The following is a 26,181-nucleotide window of genomic DNA, read 5'->3' as shown; positions in this document are numbered from 1 at the left end:
CTTCGCTACCATTACATCATGAAGACATAAGAATACTCCAAAAAATATCAATGTTTGGACTCTGAGTAGAAAAACTTATTGAACAAAGAGACAGGACAAAACAAACACATTGAAAGCACATCATTACCGAGGGACTTGCATGCATACATCTTATTTTAATCCATTTCCCTAAGATAACATGGAAGTTTGGTAATCCCCTGAGGAATTTCATTATTATCTTGGGTAAACCAGTTTTATTTCCCAACAAAATGGAGATAAATTGTTAAATATCTTAAGAAAAATAATAAATTTGACTCATAATTATAGGAAACCTAAAATACTGCAACTACAAATTACTGTATGTCCACTTATGGCTTCCGTAGATAGAGTTTTTGTCACATTTGTTTCCCCGGGCATACATTCACAACCCACTAGAAAGAGCTTTTGGGTCCCGACCCACAAGTTGAGAACCACTGTGCTAGAGAACACCAGTCTAGTAAAGCATACCTATGAGAATAAATCCCAATTCTTTGTTTGATAAGAAAGATTGAATATAAACTGAAAGATTAGTTCCACAAGTTATTCAATAAATGTTCCTTTACTTTATATCTTTCCTTCACATTTAACTGCTGTCAGTTTTTGGTCCAAAAATGATGCTTTAGTGCAAAAACACCTTATGCATCTGTGGGATTTAGCCTGGAAGGTTTCTAACTAGAATTCTTATGTAACATCAGAGGTGTTTAAATGCTTTAAAGCTCCCCTTCTTACCTTCTTCTTGGACTTGAAGACATTGCAGCGAAAGACGTTACTCTGACCGTCTCTGGCGATGTAGCTGAAAATCTTCAGATCCTGGGAGTCATGAGAGACATAGAATATCCTGAAAAATAAAATTAAATAGGTCAGAAAACAATCTGAAGATGATGCAAAACAGAATCAGAGCCTGGCAGCGTTTCCAAATGTATCTTAAGACGTAAAGCAGGCACTCAGCCCGTTTCTCTGGGGTTTCAATGTGACTAAAATAAGCACTTTTTCAAGCTTGTTTTAATCCAAAGGCAAGGGACCAAATTCAAGCTCCCAAGCTCAAAAAGTGCCAGAGAAAGTTCTGATTTAATTATTTAAATCAAATTAACTGAGTGGCACAGACGTCCTTGTGGGTTTGTTTTCTGTTTCTTTGACATGTCTAAATGGAAAGTTCAGTGAGGCGAACTGGAGAGTCTGTAAACTTAAAATTCAAGATATAAACATTCCTGAAGTTACAAGACTGATACATTCCAGTGTGAGGAGGTGACTGTGAACGTTATGCTATTATAATGGAAAATATCTCTTGTGGAAGAGGAAACAGTGTAACTCTGACACAATAATAGAGTTATCTCCTGTTAGAGAGAGTCTGTGCACCCAGCAGCGAGGAGGTATACAATAACCTGCAGAGCAGGAAATAGGAAGAAATAAGTTATGGAGCGAAAGTGAGAGCTGAAGAGAAAGTATGCAATAACCTGCAGAAGGCAGAGCATTTTATAGATCTAATTTATGATGACAAAAGAAAAGTGCTGCAGGGACAAAGCAGTGCAGATGAGATAAAGTCACAAAGACAGAGCTGGAAATTGTCGAGATCAATGACAGAACGAGACAGAAGTTTTAACAAGACAGGAAAGTCTTTGTTCAAAGGAGAGTCGAACTTTCTGCAATAATCTAAAGAGATATGGGATTAATTTTTCATACAGCCAAACTGACAAGGCATGTAGGCGCTCTGGGATTAAAATGGCTGGATACCTGCAGTGGAAAAGATGAAAGATGTGACCATAAAGTCTGAGGGCATGTCTCTTTGCATTATCTAAATCTGTCAAAAACAAACTGGAGGTTGGTGTTGATTCACTTGTAGTGAAGTGTAGTGAAAAACTCGGCAAAGAGATGTAGGAGGGGAGAAAGTTTCTGTGTCTCAGACATACCAGACTTACATTATATCAACTATCTAAACTGAAAACAAAAAAAGTAAGGCAATTTGTGTTTGGTACATTATTTCTTTGTTGTAACAATGCTTCTTGGTAATAAATCTTATGCCGTTGGGAAGCCTGTTTATTACCCTTTTAAATGATGCCACATTTGTAAGGATCATGCATTTGTGGGATGAGCAGCAGAGCTGAGTATGTGGGTTGCGCCCATGAAAAATTTGCCAAATCTTCTCTGCCAGTGCGAAACAGCTGATTCTGCCATTGACTCTTGTTTGGTGTTTGGTGGATTGGATGATTGAAGTTTGAAGAAACAACACATATTGACAATTTAACAATTTATTGATTTAACAACCAGGAGCCTCAATAGTGTGTGGAAGAACCAGACACAGACACAACAGCCTGGCTTCTCCTCCTCATGCTGGTCACCAGCCTGGTCACACACTGCTGTGGGATGGCATCCCATTCTTCAACTAGCATTTGTCGCAAGTCAGCCAACGTGGTTGTGTTGGTCACTCTGGCACGAACAGCACACCCAAGCTGATCCCACAAGTGTTCAGTGGGGTTGAGGTCAGGACTGCTGGCAGGCCATTCAATCCTCTCCACTCCCAAATTCTGGAGGTAGTCTCTGATAAACCCCGCTCTGTGGGGGTGAGTGTTGTCATCTTGGAGGATAGAGTTCTTGCTGACAGGGTGAAAAAACAGTATTCTTGGGGTGCTGTCTTCTTGGGACGCCCACTCCGAGGCCTGTCTCTTACATTCCCCGTTACATGGAACTTGGCCTTAATTTGGAGATGGTACTAGGGTTCACTCCAAACAATGCCGCAACTTTGTTTTGTGGAACACCAGCTTGAAGTTGCCCAACCGACAGGCCCTATCAGTCAAACGTGGCATGCCGATTCTTGAAGCAGACATCTACCAACCACTGTAGCAGGGCCCATGCTCACAGGTGCTGCCAATCAGGCACCTGACTGGCAGCACCTGGGGGTACCAGAAGCTCAAAACAAGAGTCAATAGCAACAGCAGAATCAGCTGTTTAGCAATGGCAGAGAACATTTGGCACATTTTTCATGGGCGCAACCCACATACTCAGCTCTGCTGCTCATCCCACAAATGCATGATCCTTACAAATGTGGCATCATTTTAAAGAGTAGAAAACAGGCTTTCCAACGGTATAAGATTTATTACCAAGAAGCATTGTTACAACAAAGAAATAATGTACCAAACACAGATTGCCTTACTTTTTGTTTTAAGTTTACATCAGATTCGTCAGAATGACATGACCACACTGATAGAACAGTGCAGCCTCAATTTGTATTGTTGCCATAAAGAGCTACACCAATCATGGTCGATCAACATCATCTCAGTTGACCATATTCGTACTGTGGTTTATGTCATGTTTGGCACAGGAAACTCAAATATTGTTATCATCATACCACAATGTGATATCCAGGAGGTTTGTCTTATGAATGTCTGACTTTTGTTTTAACTGAATTCCTTCCTGTTTGAAAAGTGACAACAAAGACGACGGGTGCTAAAAATCCAGAGGAAAGAAGGTCAAGCTCAACAGCGTTTCTTATGTCTGGGCCTTTTTACCCCTGGTAAAATGGCAGGAGACCCCCAGCAGTTTTCAGGCTCTCCACAGCATGACCAGGGGCATCCTTGCTACCCTAGGCAATACTTAGGTAAAAGGTAAAAATGGTATTAAAGTAGCTATTATCATGCAATTATCAAATGGTAAAAGAAAGTAGCAGAATCCTTCAGTAGGACTGGTCTCTAATCGGGTAATTAGTTCCATATAAGGAAGCATGCTTGTTGATTTGGTGTAATTTATCACAGAGAGAAAATTGAAAACAAGCAAGGATTTAATGAAACTTTCAACATTTATACTGCTGAAATGAGTGTGTGTTGTGTCTGAGACAGTGGTCTCATCTGTATACTCTGTGACATTTCTGTGGTATTTGTTTTGGCCTTTTCACTGGGAGCTGGACTAGTAGAGGCATTGTGGTTTAGATTGTATCTTGATGAACCCTGTTAGCAGACTGTCAAATATTCTGGACGCAGCATTCAGCAGTGACTCACACATTCTCACACAGTCTCAGCTGGACTCCCGACTAGAGCTGCTGCAAAAATCAGGTCCAAGAAGTCAGCTTATGATAGCTGGATTTCATTTTATTCCTCAGAATACTGGAACATCTCATAATGTCAAAGCAGTGTTTCCTGATCATTAATTACATGTTATTTCCATTGCACTGCTATCAGTTTAAAAAAACCAGACCACACATGAGTTCCTGGTCTGGTTTCCTTCATGCTGCTTGAAAGGAAAACATAATTTTCTTTCAAATCAATTTTCTATTTCATAGGTCAAACCAAAATGAATTTCCATTACTATAGTGTCGTAATTACAGAGAATCAGACAGGCTGTGAATAAGCCAACACGTGTTTCTCAGTGTCACTTTTTGTTGCTAAGAGAAGCTGATATCTGCTTCCATTAGTTGTGTCCATTTGTTGATTTTTATTATTCTTTCTACAAGTCAACCTGTAAGAGGAACCCCCCACTGTAGTATGACTGATAGTAAAGAACGGTTTAAAAATGCTGAATGAAAGCTTGAAACAATGCAGGACAAAGGTTGTTATCATTGCATATGCATCAAATTGTATCATAACCTTGCAAAGCAGATGGATTCCCCTTTTTCTGTGTTTCTCACTGGTAAATCCATCTTGCAAAGTTACCATCTGAACAGTTTGGGCCCAGTTAGAAAGTGACAGGACCAGTCAGGGTCGAGGGGCAGTAGTTTTCGGTGCAGTGGAGTCGTGACATAAGCAAGCAGCAAGAGGCCCGTGCAACGATGGCAGAAGACATTAGCATGGATGCTGCTAAAGCGCCAGTTTTATCAGAACTTGACGACATTTCTTCGTTAAAAGAAGAACAAAGAACAGCAGTAAGTTGTTTTCTTTTAAAAAATGCACCTCAGTGGTGGCTACGTCACGTGTTTTTTTGCCGTGATTGGCCCATAAAGATGTGACAGAACGTTCATCCAATCACCCTCCGAGTTTTTTCAAAGGCTACGCCCTTTCCCAAACACCATCTATGGAAGTTTTTCCACACATCCATCTGGCGCGTCAGGCTAGTTGTATCGTCAGTCTTCTTGAAAATAGGCAAAAAGGTTTCAGCATCCATTCAGATGGAGCAAAGCTAAATAGTTTCTGCTGTGGAGCCCACAGATGTCAATACAAACATGCTGGACACGTCCAGAATTCATTAAAGGGATGTTCCGTATTTTTGAAGTTGGGTTGTATAGGGTACCTGGCAATAGTAGAGGCATAAACCTCCAGAGGTTTCAATGTGTGTTGCCTTTTAAACCTTCAAGCCCTAAGCTATTTATTAATTATTTTGTCTCACCTGGACTTAACGTCTTAAAGAGTAAAACCTCAACCCTGTGGTGTGCAGTTGAGCTCTAAAACACCCTTTTCAGGACAACCGGGGCTTTAGAATATGTGTGCTGCAGTTATGCCACATGAATGATCAAATAAAGTTATGGGACTATAAAGACAAAATAAAAAACTAAACGGAAATTAAAAATGCAAGGATTTTCATGTGTGACACACAGTAAACAATAATGGCTCTCTTGCGGACCAAAATGTGTAAAAATATTCATTCTGTGACAAAAAAAACATCTTCAAAATATTCACATTTCTACAAAAAAGTCCTTTGTATCTGCATTTTTTTCTGCCATTATTCAAAGCAGTTCCTGTCTGCAGTGACACAGAGGGCTAAATTACAGGCTCTCTGTCTCTAACTCTCCATTATACGCTAGCCAGGTCATCTCCTTTTGGATCTAAGTGTAATGACACGCACAGTTTGCTAAATCATGACGTGATGATGAAACAGGCAATCACAATGGCAAAACAATATGGTGGCTAATGCTAAGCTAGCAGCTGAGAATCATAAATGGATTTTAGAATGATAAAGAAAGGCGTTCAACACTTGAGTTACTGGTGTGCATTTAACCTTTGAATGGCCTGAAAAGTCATCCAAGCTCTAGGCTCACTAGAGAGGCCTCTGCGAGGGTTATGAAGGTGTGGATAGTGTTATTAGAACGGCACAACAGCAGGCTGCAAGAGGGGAAAAAAGTAAGTGGCTATGATTTATGGGTCAAAAGTTATTAAACTTTAAATAACTTTTGTCACTTCTTGTTGTGCACAACAACACTGGTCTCAGAGGGTTAAGGAGAGCACCCTGGAGACACTTGCAGGAAGTTGAGGCTATACAGTGCTACATTTCCATCCATCTATTTTCCATACCACTTATCTTTTTTGAGGTTGAGGGGGCTTGAGCCTATCTCAGCTGTCACTGGGCGGGAGGTAGGGTACACCCTGGACTGGTTGCCAGGCAACCAAGCACACTCACACTCACACCTACAGCCAATTTAGAGTCACCAATTAATCTAATGATCATGTCTTTGGTGGTGGGAGGAAGCTGGAGTACCCAAAGAGAACCCACACATACACAGGGAAAACATGCAAACTCACAGACATAAGAGACAAATTCATTTGATCCTCAGTCCTTGTGCATGCTGCAATATTGCAATACTGATATGCTTATCATAGTGTGAAAGCAGTTGTGAGAATGAGTAGTTTTCATATCCCATTTAGCTCAGAGCAGCAAACATGTGCCTCTGTGACCAGTGGAGTGGTAGAAACCCGCCTCTGAAATAAGGCTACATTATGCGGGGGGGGGGGGGGGGTATAATGGAATTGAAGATTCAGGCAACGTTTTCAGCCAAGTCCTAATGAGGGTCCAGGGTTATTTTTCTCTGTGTCCAAATCAACAAACAAACAGGGCTCTGAGGGTCTCTGTTATCAAACCGTGTCATCTACTGGAAGAAAACCGACCGCTCCCATCCGGATGCACTTTGCACAAACCTTTTTAAAGTCTCCCCTTTCAACTCTTCATTTCCCCTCCACTCGACCCCCAACCCCCAGTCGCTGTGATAAAAATCAATGTTCCCACATCCAAGGCAGGGGAAAAGGTCCTCTGTTCTTCCAGTGTTGCCTTCAGGGGGCTGAATCGTATTCAAAATCTGTGGGCAATGATAAAAAGGAAACATTACATGCTGCCACACAAGTGTAGCAGAGCCGAGAGCAAGTAAAAGTGTGCTTTAGCTGACAAATCCCCAGGCTGTGCAAAGATGACAGCTCAGATACATCTCTATCAACGTCTGGAACAGGAACAGCTGCCAAACAAGCAGGTGAAGATGCGTCAGATAGATCACAATCCCAGAATGAGAGGAGCAGGTTCGACATTGAAACTGTCAAAGACGCTTTAGAGCCAAATAAATCAGACCGCAAATACCCCCAAAAGGAAAAACTTCTTTTTTAAATTCCAAGTGGGTTGCTTTTCTTGTGTAAAGTATCAAAAATCCACAGTTTCACATGAGTGAAATGCACTTTTCTCCCCTCTGTCACCGACTGAATCCAAAGCATCTCTGAAAACGACACGTTCCCCTGGATTTCTATCCAACTAAACCAGCAGAGATTCTTTGGCAGGATGTCAAAATAGATTCAGTTTGACTCTTTGGATCATTGAAAGTGCAGGGAGGCAGCTAATATGAGTCATAACTTTCCTGCCAAATAAAAATATTTACACACTCTGTCGCCCGGCTGATCAATGGTCGTCAATTTTAATTTAAGATAATCTCTCTATGAAGAGACGTTTGGAGGGCAAATAAGAGGGTTTAGATAAGAATTCAATTACATTTTACCCTGACGGCTTCTGAAGACATCAACAGTGAATAGTTTTACATCAGTGCATCTGAATTAAATTGTGCCTCTCTTTGATTATCATTTTTGCAACAATCTTAAAGGGAGGATGACGGCAGGAGGGAAACTGCAGAGGTCTGCTGAGGACAGATGATTCCAGGATCTCTCAGACTCATGGATGGATTTATCAGAAAAAGTTGCAGCTGCATTTGGGGATGCTTTGTATGCTGCCAGTCTGTCTGAGGATGATGAGAGCATGGATGTCGTGGAGCAGTTCACCTATCTTAGCGGTGTAGTCCATCGATCTGCTGCAGGCGAGACTGAGATCAACTGCAGACTTGGCATCACACATAAAGCGATGGGTTTGCAGGACAAAGCAATGTGGCACTCCTAGTATCTGAGTATGCAGACCAAAGTCTGAGAGTTTCAGTCTTACTGTGCTCTTGTAAGGCCTGGATGCTGACTGATGGCCAGAGGTGCTGGCTGAAAATGACTCAAATGTGACAGAAACTAATACATATTTTCCTGTAACAACAGAGACAAAATAGGACTGCAAGCAGTACTGCAGGGTGCAACTGCAGGAGCATGGAAATAATTAGGTGTAAGCAACCGGTGCTGTGTGGCGCAGCACAGCATAGAAAACATGTCAGTCCTCCGAGGACTGTTACTTATCGTGTAAATTGAGAAAAAAGGGTATCACATGTTAGAGAGGCTTCTGCTTTCTTGCAGTCAATGGTGCATTAGCAAAAACATGTAACACATATTTAAATATGTAGGGGGGCAGGTCCTAATCATTTGAGATTTGATGCAAATCAGAAGTTTCATATAAGACTTACAGTGACTTCCTGTGAAACAGTGAGATCACAAAATTGCTTGCCAAAATAAATGGCTCAATTGTGTCACTTCCTGTGGCCATTGCACTACAGCAAAAAAATGAAATTACTCTGGTAATATGTGGAGAGGCAGACCTCGATCACACATGTGAAATTTGAAGCAAATCAGATGTTTCATGTGAGAGTTACAGCAACTTCCTGTGAAACTGGCCAGATATTGAAATGCTTGCCATTGGCAGTAAGGCATCTTTTAAAAAGACATTTCAGTGTTGTAGGGAAATATTGAGGCCTTTCTATGAAAATCTGAGCATGATCATTTCAACTTAGTAATTGGAAGGAAGAATGGCCCAATTGTGTCACTTCCCATTGCCAGTAGGGGGCGCAATGATGGGATGTTTGCATGTGAGCATGTTCAGTGTGATAATGTTGTCTTGCAAGAAAGAGCAGAAGATAGCAGAACATTGTTTACTAAAGTTATAATAGGTTAAAGTCATTTGGCACCATTGAAAATGCCTTATTTTAAAATAGTGATGAAGCTTGTGGACTTCCTGTTAGGATTTGGGCATGGGTCCAGGAGGCTTTTTTGTAGGTATTATGATGACCAATATGCAGACCAAAAATAAGACGAACTCATAAGACTAGGCTGAATTGTGTGCAGAGGCTGAATATTTAAGGTGAAAACTAAAAAAAATCAGAAGTGGAAATGTTACATTACTAGAAGGGGGAGCAGGGACAAAATAATGGTGTTGATAAAGAATGTATTTATGATCAATGTGTGGTCATCGCTGTGAAGTTTGGTGATGATTGACTTAAGCATTAAAAAGTTTTGACTTAAGCATTAAGAAGTTACAAGATATTGGTGCATTTTCACTTTAAAAAATACACAAAAAAATGGTTTAAGATTGGGCTCCTGTCATGTCCCTGTCCTATGTACCTACAGTATGTCTATGTCTATGTCTATTGTACCTTTAAGCTGGTGTGGATTCAGCCTTCAAATCACAAGATTCTTTTAAATGAACCTCACCTGTCTCAGTATCTTGTTCACGCCCTGATGAAGACCCTGTGTGGTCGAAACCAGTCGGCTTTCCTTGTGATTTTAATGTTTTATTAGATATGCCCTGGAACATTCAAGGCTTTTTAACCAAATCCTTGACTCGAGCGAGTGTGCCTGAAGATTGCCTTGGTGGCTTCTCCCTTTTTTCAATTTCTTTTTGTCTCTCAAGGTCATGGGGCCAAAAGATATCTCTGACAGAATCTCAAACACAGCCATAATGTTTGTAGCTCACAGCAAGGACGTAGGAATGATGATGCCATGTCCAGCTGGAGAGTGTGGGCATGAAAACTTCTTCATGCTCTTCAGTTTCCTCCAGCTCTCTAAGAGGTTTACAACTTTCACTCTAGCTGCTTTAGCTCTGGTGTTAATTGACTTATTTTGCATTGAGACTGATTTGCATTGAAATGGGCCCCCCTTTGAATCAAATATATGCATATTACCCAATTTAAATTTGTTCAAATAGCCCCAGAGTGTCTGGATGCTATTAACTTAGCAGCACAGTTATGGGAGGATTCCGTCCTCAGCTGGTGCTTTCACAAATTACATGGTTTTCTCTTGTCTTGTTAGTGCAGGTGTAGCAGCTGCAAAAGTGATACAATCTCGTATGAAAAGCACCTGGGGAATTCAAAACTGACTGAACTTCAGATGAGAAAAAAACAAAAGAAGGGTAATCTGCATCAGGTTTTTTCTTTTCTATGGGAATAAATTGATGGAATCAAATACCATTGCAGGTGGAATACAAGACAACTCTGATTTTCTGGATATCCTGATAATTTCTTTTAAATTAAATGTCACATTTCTGTATATTCAGCAGAGGGATTCTATTTACATGGCAGTACCAACAGGTGTGGTGAGGTGTCTTATACATTTTTGAAACCAAATACACACACTCCCATATTACACACATTATTTGCATGTCCCACTTTCCTCTCCTTTCATTAGGTGTGAACAAATCTCCTGTTAACAATGCTTCACTCATTTCTGTTTTTATTCCACACTTTCACAGTAGAAAATTGATGTAGCTTTTCTTCTCATTGATCAACTTTAAACAGTGGCAAGATGCTACAGATACCCAATATACTGAATTGAAATGAATTAAAATTGTTGCTGCTTGCTTATGTCATGACTCCACCGCGCCTGAAAGTACTGCCCCTCGACACTCACTGGTCCTGACACTTTCTACCCGGGCCCAAACGCTTCAGATGGGAGCTTTGCAAGATGGATTCGCCAGTGAGAAACACTGGAAAGCCGTATCCATCTGTTTTGTAAGGTTATCTACCTATTGCATGGATGTGTGAAACATTCATCTGTAAAGCCTTCCATACAAAAGCAAAGAAGGAATTTAAAAAATGTCTCAGCAGGTCTGTTTGTCACATTTAACACAGACCATTCAGAGCAATAAGATTAAATGACTAGACAGGCATGCACAGCTACAGTGAAAACCTGAGCTTCTCAGGCTGGCATTGCAATAATATATGAAGAATTTCTTGACAAAGCTGGACGGGAGACGTGCAAAAACATCTTATCTGCCAAGACAAGCTTTTAATATGGCTCTTCACTCTTGTGTAAATAAAGAAATGTTGTCCAGTTCAGATTAAATGGCAGCTATATTATAGCTACACCCACGCTAATAGCTACCTCAGCAATAGCCATTGTACTCCCTAGCAAGCCTCACCCAGAATGATCACAATTTAATGCCAAAGCAAGCCAGTAGAAGAGCAAAAACATCTTCCATCATGAAAAGCTTTCAGTGTTGTGTTTTGCTTTTAATTTGATACAGAAATGTGGTCCAGTTCTGATGAAACTGCTGCTACCACCAGACTAATTGCCTCAGTGGTGGGATCCATAGCCACTGGCTTTGTGTGCAGCTACACCCTCCCTGTAGCTACCACCTCATTATCACCCAGTGATGCTGATTGGACCAACCCGTTTTTGGTTCCTCACAAACATTAAGGATTGGAGCTTTTCAAGGCGAACTTGCTTGATGACAGACTGGGAGATCCATTTGCTTTGCAGGTTTAATGGCAGGGGCTAAACCTAAAGAACAGACATGGCATATATACCAAACAGTACAGAGTGCATCAAGCGATACAAGCAAGCAAGCAAAAGAGCTGGAGATGGACCAGAGCTCATCCTGTTGAAGTGCAAAAGCTGACTGGGAAAGGAACAATTTCTCTGGAGTGTGCTTTGCAGGCAGATTGCCATGCAGACAAAATCACTTTAATCATATTTGTGGTAGTAAAGTTTATTACTCAGTGATAAATATCTTGGCCCACAGAGCATCTGCCACTTAACACATAATCCTTTGCCAAAATTAAACATACTTACATGTTTGATTCAAGATTTATATTACAAATATGACTCAATTTGTTTTTCACTACTTTCATCTTCCAGGATAGACTTATATAAACGGCCATAATACAAGTATATCTGAAATGTAAGTGAATTTTGATGTCTCATCTATGGCCAGTGATGCTTTTCATGCTGTTTTTTATCTGTTTTGTGAGAGAGCCTTGAGTTGGTGCAAAATGAATCAACTTTTTGCCCTGCTTTTAAAACCTCTACATCAAACTGCGTCAGAAATGTAGCTGTGAAAGGCAAATATAGATGTGTTTTTCCCCTCTAATTATCAGTTATTATAGAGAAGTCTGACTATCCTTGAAAAGAAACCATAAGATCATTAGGTGAATGGCACCTACAGTAAATTAATAGCTTGTGAAGGTAGACAATATAGAAAGACGGCAGAGTTTAGGCAGCAACAGAAACAGAAAACTGTGCTGGAAATAAATGTCTGAGAGAAACATGGAGGTAACAAGAGACAGAAAGTGTCCGAGTATGTTTGAGGGCTTATGGCTGAAAAGTTGGAGAAGAAATAGTGAGATTGTGAATGGATAAAGAACGACAGACCGGATCCAAGCAGATGATTCATGACTCATTGGAGTTAAAGTTCAGCAATGCATTAAAAGTTTGACTAAAACACTTCACGTTTGACCTTCTCCAGCCTTGACAACAACAGCGAAACATCACCAGAGACACGGTCAGCTTTTGTTTAAAGGTATATAAACATAAATACACACATTAACTTTTGACAGGCCGTGTAAAGGATGTTAATAAGCCTCCCTGTGACCACACACTCTCAGCTAACCTTGTTAATAAGGCATCTTGTTAACAGGCTGAGTATATCATGCTGTGATGGGCACTGTGATGCAACATTTGAGTAATGAAGCGGGCTTGTTTAAGAAGGACTCGGTCATTTTTCCTTCAATAAACCGCTGCCAGTGAAACACAGCTGTTATAAATCAAAGGCTAAGAGGCAACGCTGCACATGCACGGCATCGACAATCACACAGTTAGAGGGAATCGATGCTAAAACCAACCAGTGCCAGATCAGGCTGCAGATGTTGGAGTGTGAGTGTGCATCTATGTCAGGAATAAAAGCCAAATACATCTGCATTGATATCACATCCCAGCATTTAGCTACCGGTTATTGGAAATCTATACCAGCTCTAATTTAGCCTATGTAATATGAAACAGAGATTCACTGGACATGCAATGAATCATCCTCAAAACACTGGCTCAATGTCTCCATGAAAACGTTCTGTTGGCTGGTTTTGGTGTAAGAATCCTCCAGAAAGTCTTTTAACAACTTATAAAGGTTTCAGTCTCATCCTATTTACTTTTGCTCATACTTTGCAAAATTAGAAATAAAAGCCTACCATGATTTATTTTAGATACATTTAGGTTAAAGCAGATGTGACTGAGGCATAACCTTGCAAAGCAGATGGATACGTCTGTTTCCTTGTTTCTCACTGGCGAATCCATCTTGAAAAGCTCCCATCTGAACTGTTTCGGTTAGACAGTGACAGGACCAATGAGTGACAAGGGGTAATACTTTGGGGTGTGGCGGAGTCCTGACGTAAGCAAGCAGCAACAAGAGGCCAGTGCCATTATGGCAAAATAAATTAGTGTGGATGCTGCTAAAGCTCCAGTTTAACAGAACTTGATGACATTTCTTCGGTTAAAGAAGAACAAAGAACAGCACTGAGTTGTTTTCTTTTCAAAAACAAGAAAAGTCAGGTACTGACATGTCTATAGTCACCATGATTCGTGTTATGCAGTTCTATATGGAATTTATTCCTCTGTAGCTGCGCACGTGCACCTCGGTAGCAGTGACAATGTCACTTGTTTTGTTGCTCTGATTTGCCCGTAAAGATGTGACAAACAGAATGTCCATCCAATCACCCTCCAAGTTTTTTTTTTTAAAGGCTCTGCCCTTTCCCAGACGCTGTCTATGAGTGGTTTCCCAGATGGATTTGTTTCACAAATCCATGAAAAAGTCGGCCCTTGTGCAAATGGAGTTGATGACCCCTGGATTAGGGGGACAGTAAGAGTAAAGAATGACGATCATTTGTCTGAGTGCACATAAAATTAAGAATTATCTTTTAAGGACAAAATATTTATCAGAAGGTTAGACCAGGCGACGATTCAAAATCAGAACTGGTCAATGGAATTTGAATCTGTGCATCTCTGCTTAAAGTACAAGAGTAATAACTGTACAAGGATAAAAATGTTTATGATAGATTTAGCCTCTTAGATTTCCTTTCAATGTGCATGACTGATGTATTTAACTTTAAAATGTACACATATGTCTCATGGAGGAGCACGCCCCTGGACCGCCCTAGAAAGGTTGGAGTGCACATGATCAGAATGGTACCACCTCTGCCTCAGCCCAGAAAAAACCCTGTAATAGTCCACCTAGATTACCAAAAAAGATGGGATTTCTTTAGGGAGAATAAATCACAATGTTTTGAAAATGCATGTCACCACCAGTAGCCTACTATTTTGCACTAAAAGAGCAGCATGCTCTCCTTGCATGTCAAGGAAATATCAAAAGTTGGCAGGTGAATAAAGATATCTCTGTATCATAAATGTTTGGGAAAAATGGTGTAAGAAAAGGAGAAAGCTGTGACTTCTTTGGGCATGAGACTGAGCCAAAATTAATGTCCTGATGCTGCATCAGAGACAAACCATAAAGAATATAGTGTATGACAGTCAGTGTAAAAGAAAAGCTCACATTCAGCAGGATCATGCGAGCAGAGCAGAGGTGATAAGGAGAGCTAAATACGTTACAGATGCTAACGCTCCGTTGAAATGAAAAAGGCAAATATGCACATTGGATAAATTGAACTTTAAAGCAAAACGAAGCAGAAATGCCCATTTTTTGTACTGTTTTACACCACAAATGAATCATTAAGAAGGTAATAATAATAATAATCCCAGTCTGCCTGCAAATGCAATCAAAATATGGCCATTGGTGTCGGAGCTTTTATTTGGGTTAAAGACTTAATTATGTCTCCACCGTTTAACCAAACAGTACACACTGCAGGGAAAGGTGAAATCTCACGCCTCACTTCTATTTCTGGGGTGTTAAAGCCCTGTAAGAATAATTAGAGCTTTTCATAAAAGTGGGTGATTTTAATAGGTTGAGTGTCAATCTGCTGTAAAATGGTGCAGTTACAGCCTCTAAAAGACCCGGCTTTTGAGCTGTAATTGCACCATTCTGTGTCCATTAGGCTAATTGGAGTTACAATAGGAGCATTCAGGGATGTTTCTTCTGTTCAGATTTGACACATATGACTTAATTAACAGAACGGTCCATCAAAAACCAATCCTCCATCTATGAAGACACAGAAAAACTAATTTTGTTGCAATAAAATTCCATGTTCTGTGTTGCAATATGGAAGAAAATAAGCACACTTCTGTGTTTCTCCAATTCATCCCGATATATTTGCAGCAAGAAAAGACCCAGTTTTATTAAGCCGATAAGATTACGGCTTTACAAACTGATCAGATGAAACTGGGCCTGGCCTGATGGGAAATAAACAAGCATATTGTGTTGAATTATCCTTCCTGTGCCCTCTGATCCTCGTCCTGATCCCTGCTTGTAGGATTATTTCCCAGGGACCTTTAACTAAGATGAGCTATTCTTCTACAAAACATAAAACTGTCAAATAAGCAGCAGACAAAATGCAATGTGCCGTGGGTTGGAAAGTATCTTCTGTTCTGTTATACACCTCTGTGAACTGTGTTTCACCTCAGCCTCCCTCAGCCGTAGCCGTCTGGGTGCCCTCGTTTCTCCAGGAGCCATCTCATCCACATTTTCAAACTTTTTCTATCCGTCTCACATGGATTGTTAGAGAGAATTTAGAAGGTAGAAACTTTAAGATGGATGTCTGTTTGTGCTCTAATGTAGCAGAGAACAGAGAGTGAGTGATGATGAGGGATTTCCCTGGTAGTGAATCACCTATTGAACTTCTGTTATCTCTGTTTTAATTTAGTGGTTCAAATGTGCTCATGTCTGCTGGGATGAACCGATCCCCTTAAGTCAGTTATTTTGACTGACTGCAAATTATGTTGGTTTGACAGCATTTTCACACAAGTCCCTGAACATTTAGAAAAGTTTAAAATAGACTGCCCCAGTAGTCTTTTTCACACATGTCCCTCACAGCGGGAGATTTTGCCAGTCAGACTGGAGGAGATTATAAGATAAAAATGATGAGGCAGACACAGCATGTAATGTTTTTTAAAATCTTTTTAGCATTTTGCAGATGGCAGATGAAGCAACTGACTTGGAATATTCACGTAAGAATTGTTTCTCTTAATGAACTTAATAAATAAATGTGTTGCTTGTTATTATGTACATTTAGTGCAATCAACCATCATAAACATCTAGTTTAACTAAAGATTACCATGTTGAGCTACTGTGATTCTCACACACTGCAGCGTGAACCTGCAGCTCTCGGCACGGTTGTGGTGTTCACAGTCCATATATTCAGGGGTTCTCAACCTTTTCAGACCATGAACCCCAGAATAAAGGTACCAGAGACCGGGGACCCCCACTGTATCTGAAGATGGTTGAACGCAGCTACGCACAACCAAGAATAGTCATATACAGATAAGGCTGCCCATAAGGAGGGATAAAGGGAGCACTTTCTGGGACCCATCCAAACTGGGGGCCCATGGAGGTCAGCAAAACCATAGTTCAATGTGAAGTTAAGCTGTGCAAACCATATTTTATATCTGACCTGAATAATAACCACTCTTATTAAAGAAAAATATCTTTATTTATTCATTTGTCTAGTAAATAGCCTTCAATAAATGAAAATAGCTTTGTTTAAAAAAACAACATTTAAAATGGGTTAAAAATGAGTAAAAGTGGCTAATAATGCAAAATGTTGGTAAAGGTGATGAAATTGGATTTTTAAAGAACATAAATGAGTTTAAAGTGGCAAAAATTAGATAAAAGCGACAAAAAAAAAGTAGCTGAAAGTGCAACAAATTGGTGGAAATTAGGTGGGCTGGGATGAAAATATGATATAAACGGGCAAAATGGGTTAACTGTAGTTAAATGACAAAAAGGAGGCAGAGAGTGGCAAGAATTGGTTTAGAAGTAAACAAGGAGGGAAAAAGTGATGGAAAGGGTTTAAAATGGACAAAAATGGTTTATAAGTGGCAAAAATGTGCTAAAATTGGCTAAATTGGTGTTAAAAAGTGATGAAAAAGGGTTAACATTTGGTCTAATTGGTGTAAAGTGGCAACAGTGTTATTTAAAAAATATTCTTAGTTTTTTTCAAGGCATCTGGTGACCCCCTCTCAGTGTCTCGTGACCCCCAAGGGGGTCCTGACCCCAAGGTTGAGAACCACTGTGTATATTTTTCATTTCATTTCAAACCTTTTTTAATTCTTGAAAGGACATTGAGGTTTCCCTCATTTTCAATGCCGTCGAGATTACAGGCACATTAAAACCACTGCACAATAAAACAAAGTACAGCATACAGAAACAATCACTGTGAATAACATCATCAGTGACAAAGGCAGATGAATTCAAATCAGGTAAAGCAGTTGCAATGTGAAACAAAGTGGCTAGAAATCAAAGTCCTGATCTCAGAAAGAGAGGGAAGAACATCAATTTTTAGAGTTTGTTGGAGGATGTTCAATGACAAACACTAGGATAAGATGCTGCTGATAGTGTTAGAACACTTTCGAGCTGCATACTTTCTTTACTTTTTAGGTTTTAGGTTTTTCGATGATTTATTTAGATTTATTTGGGCCTTTTTTCAGATAGGAGGACTGTTAATAGAGTTGGAAATATGAGTGAGAGTAGGGAATGACATGTATAAAAGGAGCCACAGGCCAGATTTAAACCTGCGCCACCTGTGTAGATGAGCGATGTAACCACTCAGACATCTGCACCTCACTTGTATTTACTTTTTAAGCTTTAATTGCTGATATCAGAATTATGTTGACAGCTGTGAATTTATGCCACATTTTTCTTTCAGGCACATCTTTACAACCCACTGAAAAAAGCTCTGTGGCCCACTTTTGGATCCCAGTCCACCAGTTGAGAACCACAGGTCAAGTTTTGCATTTGGAGGATTTTAATACCTCACGTCTGTGGTCTTTAAACTGGTTAAGACTTTGAAAATCATTCAGTGTGGGGTTAGCCTGATAGTGGAGTTTCAATTCAAATATGAGATTTTCAAAGGTTATTCAAAGCCTTTATACAGATCACTCTATAACCTCAGAGGTGTTCAGCAGATCTGATAGGGTGTTCTGCTTTAAATTGACCATGCCCTGTTGTTTTTCCTGCATTTACATTGAAACGACAGATTTATATCTGAGCCTCAAATTACAAACACAACTTCAGGAACACTGAGATAAGGCAGACTTAATCACACGAACACTGATCAGACATTATGTTGATTCAAAGTGGCTATAAAGTCAGGATGAAAGGTAGAAGTTCTTATCAGAAAAGCTGATACGGCTGTTCGACCCCTGTGTCCCTGCTTAAAGTAAAGGCCTGAGATTTTGTAACACCACAGAGACCCAAAAGTAACAGAACACATATCATAGGCAATTTCCTACTGTGCTTGTTAAAGTCAAGATGAGAGTACTCAGCTCTATTTATCTTCTATTCTTTAAAAGGTATGCACACCAGTTTGTGTATGGAAATATTCAGCCAGTTTTTATGAGAAATAAGGTCACTAAATCAATATCTGGTGGCCTTTAATAAACTGAGCCCAGCTGAGACAGACTGAATAAAACTCCCACTAACAGCCACCACAATGCAAAGCTCTAAAAAAACTCAAGAAGACTGAAATATGTGAGTGCTGGTTTGGTATTCAGCCTCAGGGATCTGGACCTCAGAACGTTTTTTTTTTTTTTTTTTTGGGTTCAATGTTGCAAACACACTGGTGTGTGGGGTTGGTTATGTGAAACAGTGTTTGGACTCAGGGCTAAAACCACTCAGCCAAATTCTAGTTTTCAAACAGAAAACTTTTCCACTAACTTCCACACCTGGTACCCACACTCCTCTGCATTTTAGAAACTGCAAATCAAGGAACTTTGTAGCCATTTCTTACCTTGATTCAGTTTAAAAACTCAAGAGTTTAAGAGGAACAAAGTTTTTTATGCCACAATGTGGGCGATAGCTAAGGTTAAAGGTTTTTTCCCTGGGTTGGCGGTACTGTAGTGACCATACTGAGTGGGTAATAACTATTATATGAAAGTCAAATAAGGTCAGGAAAAGTCTGTGCAACTTTAAACTCAGAGTGGAAACCATCTACATTTACTATGGATTATTCACAATCTGGTTGTCACATTTCAGAGGTTAGATTTACTGCCCAAGCCCAAGAACAGCCTAATGTGGCCCCAATGTGGCCTGATGTGGCCCACGGCCCAGAGCTGGGCTGGGTCAGGATTTCTGGTCTGGACCTGGGGGGGTGTCAAAGAGTCAAAGACTTCCTGTCAGATATAGCAGCAGGAATATATCTCACCCTAGACTTTTGAGTTCTGTCGACTTTTCTTGAAGTAACAATTACAACTTCTCTCAGTGCACACCCAATATGCGAATGACAACTCTGGACGTGTTGCCCAGACCTAGCCATATTTCTTCTCTATTTTTCATTTCTCTTTTATTTAACCAGCCTAGTCCCGTTGAGATCAAAGACCTCTTCAAAGGTGACCTGAAAAGAATGGCAAAAATACAGGGTTTCAAAAAAATCAGACACACTCAACCTTAAATGGTGTACAATAAAGAATAAGCCCACCCATCCATCCATCCATCCATCCATCCATCCATCCATCCATCCATCCATCCATCCATTATCAACACACTTATCCCATAATGGGCCCAGAGGCAGGAACCATTCCCAGCAGTCTTTGGTCCAGACATGGGTACACCCTGCTTGGGTGCAGCTCACACTCACAACCATGGGCAATTTGAAGTCACCAGCTATGCCAACAAGCCCGTTTTTGCTCTGTGTGAGGAAGCTGTTACTGGAGAGTACCCACCGACACAGGGATTTAAAAACATTCAGAGTCGCTCAGTTTTAGAGTTTACCAAGCGCACTTAAGCGTGGGACAGAGGGTTTTTATAACCGTGTTAATAATGCATGGCCCTCACTGCTGCCAATCAGAAGGAGGAGCTCTGAATGTTTTGGCTTCACTTCCAGGCAGCCGCTTCTCCGTGCATCCTTATATACAGTCTGTGGTTGACACCAGACCCCTGATACTGACCCAACTCTGCTTTGACTGATGCATCCCAGAAATGTTGGGGTACATACATCATAAAATTATGATGTTGAAAACTGACATGATCTATTCCTGCTGTCACATGACCCCCCCCACCCCCCCCTTCATTTAATTTTGGGAATATCAGGCATTACTTGCTTTCAAACTGTGGGATTATTTGTGCTGGTGCTCAGCCCAACAGGAAATATGAGAGTGTGTGTGATTTACAACACAGCTTGTACAACATCCAGCTGTGAAATTAAACATTAATCTAATGGGAATGTCATTTCACAGCTTGCTTGTTCAGCTCCCTTTTTATCAGCACAGTTTCTCAATACTTGTTCTAGTTCTTTAGTTTTCTTCCGTTTTACTCCCATCCTCCCTGTAGAGACCTCAGCAGTTGTTACAAAAACTACTTCTATTCAAAAAAACATCAAGAGAGGGAGGAAGACAGCGGCAGTTTTATTAACACAACAGTATATAAAGCAGAGGGTTGGCTTTGTCTCTGCGAAGAGTCTCTGGAGAAGAACAAAAAGAGGAGAAGGATAAGAGGGAGAGAGGAAACTTCACGGCTAAATCATCATTTCAACTGTAAGGGATGAAAGAGTAGGAAGAAGAAAATGGGATAAAAAGGAGGCAAAGGAGGTTCGACACAGAGGTGGAGATGGAGAGACGTAAAGTCTGTTAATGCTGCTACTCAAGTGTTCTAATATAGTCTCTTTTTTATGACGGCAGTACAGTGCGTGACCTTTAAAGCCATTTCAATGTCCCAGACATTTACACAATGTCTACTAGAAATAAAAGTTTGTGCAGGAGATTTGACAGGCTCTATTAATCCTGATAGTTTGGTGTAAGGTGGTGCCAAAAAGAAGTCATAGCCATCGTAAGTCAGTCTTTTCTTAATTTTGATAAAAGGTGTTTCAAATTTAAAGTCGCTAAAACCAAAAAATGATCTACTTCCCAAATCTAGCAAAGTCTTTCGTTGCCTAAATCAACATAACTATAACTTATAAACATTTGACTTCACATATTTTTAATCAGACTCTTATTTTTAGAACTCAGACACCAGAAGGTGGCCTGCAAGCCAGTTGCAGTGATTTCACATGTGACGTGCTGCTTTATTCAATCACCTGACAAACATCCTCCCACTTTTGGTGGTCTATTTTATGATGCAACACTTCTGATCTGTCCCACTGCTCTGCTATTAACCCCCTGAGCCCTAATCTATTTTTAACCATTGGGTCTCACCTGGACTTACTGTCTTACAAAGCGTGTAAGACATCAACCCTTTGGTGCACAGTCAAGCTATTCTTTCCAGGAAAACCTCGGCTTTTAGAATATGTGTGCTGCAGTAATGTCACTTGAATTTCAAAAAAGTTATGGGACTAAGAAAAAACTGTTAATTCTAACACAAACATTTTTTATGTGTGACACAGTAAACAACAACGACAGTCTTTTTTGCACAAACTTGTTGTCTCATCTCTTGGAGACCAAAAAATGAAATAAAAAAACATTCTATGACAAAAAGTCTTCCAAAATATTCATATTTGAAAAAAAAAGTCCTTGCACTTCTTTGAAATTGTGCAATTATTCAAAGCAGGTCCTGTCTGCAGTGACACAGAGGGTCACATCACAGGCTCTCTGTCTCTCCTTCTCTCTATTATGAGCTATTCAGGCCATGTCCACTGTGATCTTCAGCCAGGTGTACACTGTGCAATTTTCCTGCAATTCAGCCACGAATTTTCAGTCGCACGACTCACTCTGAAGTCGGGCCGACTTTCAGTCAGTTTAGGCGTCGTTTGCCGTTCTGTGTACAGGGGGGTGCAACGGCTGACCACAGCCCAACTATGACCCCACAACCTGCTCCCGACTCGTCGGAGGGATTTCTGGCATGTTTGATATTTTGGTCGTACGACTCCAGACACTTCACAGTGAGAGCAGAAACGGGAGCAGAATAAACAACTTTGGGGGACTGTTTTCCTTTATAAACGGTCAGACAATGTCCTAAATTACCATGACAACTGCTGGAATCACTTTCTGATGCACCCCCGCTATGATAAAGGAAATAAACAAGCAGGAAATATTCCTACTCGCGGACTTGTAGCTGGCACAGAGGTGATGCTGTTTGTGTGTGTGAGACAGAGAGAGATAGTGGGAGAGAAAGAGTGAGAGCCAGAGAGATAGAATATGACTGGAAACACTTCACCCTCAGACCCTGAGACTTTTAAAAGCGGAAACTCCACGGGTTTCTGTCACAGTCCGTCCCCAATTTCAGTCGCAAAGCGTGAGCACTCAGGTCATGCACGACCGTCAGATCGTACAGTGTGAGCATGCAACTTGTGTGCGATGGTTGTGTGTTGTAAACAATTCAGTCGTACAGTATGAGATGACATTCTGCCACCACTGCTGTATGGTCGGCTTGAAATTGCACAGTGTATACCTGGCTTTAGTGTTAAGACATGCACAGTTTGGGAAAGTATGACGTAACAATAAAACAGCCTGCCACTGTGACAACCATTATAGGTTAATGCTAAGCTAGCAGCAATAACAATCAAAAATAGATATTTTTTTGAATGATAAAAAGACGTTCAATATCAGATTTTCTGGTGTGGATTTAATCTTGAAAGACCCCAAAAAATTGTGCTTGCAAGAGAAACATCCATAAGGTCTATGGAGGAATGGCCAGCTTCATTAGAACAGCACAACAGATGGCCTCAATAGAAAAAAACTAAGCTCCTATGACTTATGGTTCAAAACTTATTTAACTTTCTGTAACCTGTGTCTCTTCTTGTCGTATGCAACAACGCTGGTCTCTGAGGCTCTGCTGTATCAGAGATCAGTCGATTAAAGTAGGGAGAACATTTGAGCAAATTTGACAGTTCTTTTTACACTATAAATCCAAAATTCAGATTGCTCAAAAGTGAGAGAGAGAGAGTGAAGGATTCTCTGAAAATGTCCTTGTCAGCAGCCGTTGAGGTGTTAGTGAGTGAAAACTCTCTGGGAGTGAAGTCAAACTGCAGCACAGAGATGTTTTCTCATTTACACTGTGATTTGATCCTCCCTTACCAGACACAGAGTTTCTGTAGAGGCGAATGTGTGGGAGTGCTTCAGCTAAAATGCTCCTCACCTCACCACGCTACCAATCTAATGAGACTTCAGCCAAACTACTCCTACGTGTTCTTCTCCGCACATCCTACAAAACGTCCTCCCTTTATCTGATGAGAGGGACGTACTCTCCCCCAAACACCACTCTCTTCTTCCGCTGATACTCGTCAACAAAAGGAGCCGGTGACATCCTGCTTCTGCAAAGCTCCCATCACTGTCTCAGAACTAAAAACATCCTTTTGTTGTATGCACTGATGACAAAAAAGAAAGATTTCCATGAAAGCAGATCTGACAATGGGCTAAGAGAGAAAATCACGTCCATCCCATTTGAACCCATCCCACCTCAGTGACAACAGCCTCTGTATACGGGGTGTAGGCATGACCAATTATCTATAGGCTACAGTGCTAGCCTCTTTGACGTAGAAGAGATGACCACTTATATGATACAAATTGCAGACTAAATATCAGGTTAGCAGTATGGAGTATGCAGGCAGCATGTGGTTTCTGACACAGCCATTGCTTTGCTTTACACTTCAGTCCATGGGGTTATAAATATATGAGCTCTTCAGGATGTCTTAACTGTTTTAAAAACTGCCCACTAAGCTAAGATGTGAGTTGATTCTCTTACAAAGAGAGTCAGGTGTTTAAAACTTCACGCTGAGCCAGCACACACACCTCATGAGAAAACACACAAACACAACACAGCATGACTGCAGCTATTGATCTCACTGAACGCCTCCAAGGAACACTGAGGGAGCTTTAACAAAGGACAGTGGATGTCAAAGTGAACATAAGAGCTGTACACACAGCTCACTGTACCATGTGTATCATGATGCTGCATTGAGACAACTAACTCTAGATCACAACTTTTACTGTAATATGTATTTTTCTGCTTGCATGCATATAAAACTGATAGAAATGCAGTAATGGGGAGATGCCAGAGTGAGGGGGATGCACAAAGGGGGTGTCCTGAACACTCTGCAGCCTCTTCAGCAATCAGCACCAAATGCCACAATTTGTTGTGAACTGGGACTTGAAACCAGAACCCTTCAGTTCCAAATCTAAGACCCAACAGACTGAGCCACTGCTGCCTGTCAGGAGGAGGACTTGTTAATTTCAAACTCAACGGTTGAACTTTTGCAGAAGTGCCAGTTTTGCCAAACAAACTACTGAGAGAAACTGAGCGATGACAAATTATGAATAAAAATGATTCTTTGTTTGATATGAGTATTATGTTATCTTACTGGTTAAATCATATGTCTCATGTACAGAGGCCTTAGCCTTTAAAGGGTTTGTTCCATGCAGCAACCTCTGACATTGAAAAATGATGCCACTGAAGCAAAGTACTGCCTGGCGGTTATATGCCTCTGTGTTGTTTCCAATTGCCAGACAGTGAAAGTACAGTGTTGGGTCAAGGAAAGTGGTTGTGGTGTTTTCTGTGGTAGTGTCAAACACAAAAATTTTAGACGCAAGGGCTGACTTTGACCTCAGCCTCGAAAATTGAATCCAAAAATCCTGTAAAAATCCTTCTAACTGCTTTTGAGGTATTGAATTCACAATCAAATTAGGCCCAATAAACTTGACCTTTGAGTCTGACCTCCATAACAGTTCATGTCTTAATTGGCATGCACTGTACATGGGGTGGATTTCATTTTTGGTTTCCATAAGAAATTCCATGCCAGCGTGTTGTAACTGATTGTCAGGAGACTTCGGGCCCACCTGATATGGAAAGGTATTGATACATGTAAAATAAACACAGCTGTATTTATAAGGCAGAATTACCTCCCAGCACAAATCTCATCCTCCTGTCCTCTCTGTTGGTGAGTGTTTTGACACACTAGTGCTGATTTATAAGTTTGTGCATTTATTTCCTAGCCATCCAGGACACCCAGACCCAGCCAGGAGAATATGGTCACTCTTTTAATACAGACAAACAAAGCAAGGTCATGCTCACAAACCTAAAAACATAAAAACAAACACAACAGAGCAGACACAAAGCCCAGAGACAGTGCAAAGAAATGAGTAGGAGGAGGTGACGACAACAAGAACTAAAAGAAGATATTTACAGCCGTGGTGGAAGGTTTGATCGTTGTGGAGGAAATAAATATAACCAGAGCTCTTAATGTTCTCAGCAGGTGCAATCTCTTTCAAGCAATGGTAATAACACAGTGCTCTACCCTCTGAGTCCTTGAGATGATCTGTGTTCTGAATGAATCTAAAATATACCGCTTCTTTGCATGAGAAGCCTATAAAATGTGCACAGAAAGAGAGCCTAATTAGAATTCCTCATAAGTGTAATGTTATAGAGGTGATGAAAGGACCTGCAAAACCATTCAGGATTTTGTTGTTTAGTTTGTAAAAGACAGGACAGTAAATCCAATAAACACGCCAGCTGTATAGCCATTTTCTCCAGTTATAGCTGGTTTCTCTCAGCTGCACATCCACTGTTAACAGCTAAAGGTCATTTTAGACACAATTACAGGCCTGTTGAACTAATGTGGAGCCATTCTGCTGCCACTTTTACGACCAAACGGCCAATACAGAAGTGCAGGTCCATTTCAGGGTGATGTGTGGTACTGACGTTGTGAACAGAAGAGCCTGACAAGGCTGCCCATAGAAATGACTGAGACTCCTGAAAGGTCTGGAATGGGCCTGTCCCAAGTCTGATTTAAAGGTGTATCACATACCCTTGTTCTTGTTAAAATGTGTTAAAATGTTCTCTCTTATGGCAGGCTACAACTGGCCACACACTAGAGCATTTCCTAATAATGTGGGAGAACACAGACAAAGGGACATTTCAACTGATACTACACAACTGCCATTTCTTACAATTCTACAGTGGTGACCATGACCTTGATGTTGAACCTCTACACTGATGAACTTATCCTTGAGTAGGATTGAACATGTTGCAAAGTTTGAAGAAAGCCCC

At 40.6% G+C, this 26,181-nt stretch overlaps 1 protein-coding gene across 1 annotated transcript in view; it reads right to left on the bottom strand.

Annotated features, from left to right (window-relative positions):
• LOC121512179 (carboxyl-terminal PDZ ligand of neuronal nitric oxide synthase protein-like) overlaps positions 1–26,181 on the bottom strand; it is a 332,287-nt gene that overhangs the window by 158,681 nt on the left and 147,425 nt on the right. The window contains exon 5 of the mRNA XM_041791325.1: positions 748–856. Within this exon, the coding sequence (XP_041647259.1) occupies positions 748–856 (109 nt within the window). The remainder of the gene's footprint in view (positions 1–747; positions 857–26,181) is intronic.

This window comes from Cheilinus undulatus, linkage group 7 (genome assembly GCF_018320785.1).
Source record: "Cheilinus undulatus linkage group 7, ASM1832078v1, whole genome shotgun sequence".
Lineage (NCBI taxonomy): Eukaryota > Metazoa > Chordata > Actinopteri > Labriformes > Labridae > Cheilinus > Cheilinus undulatus.
The sequence above is the reverse complement of the archived record's forward strand: the minus strand, read 5'-3'. Positions and strand labels throughout refer to the sequence as shown.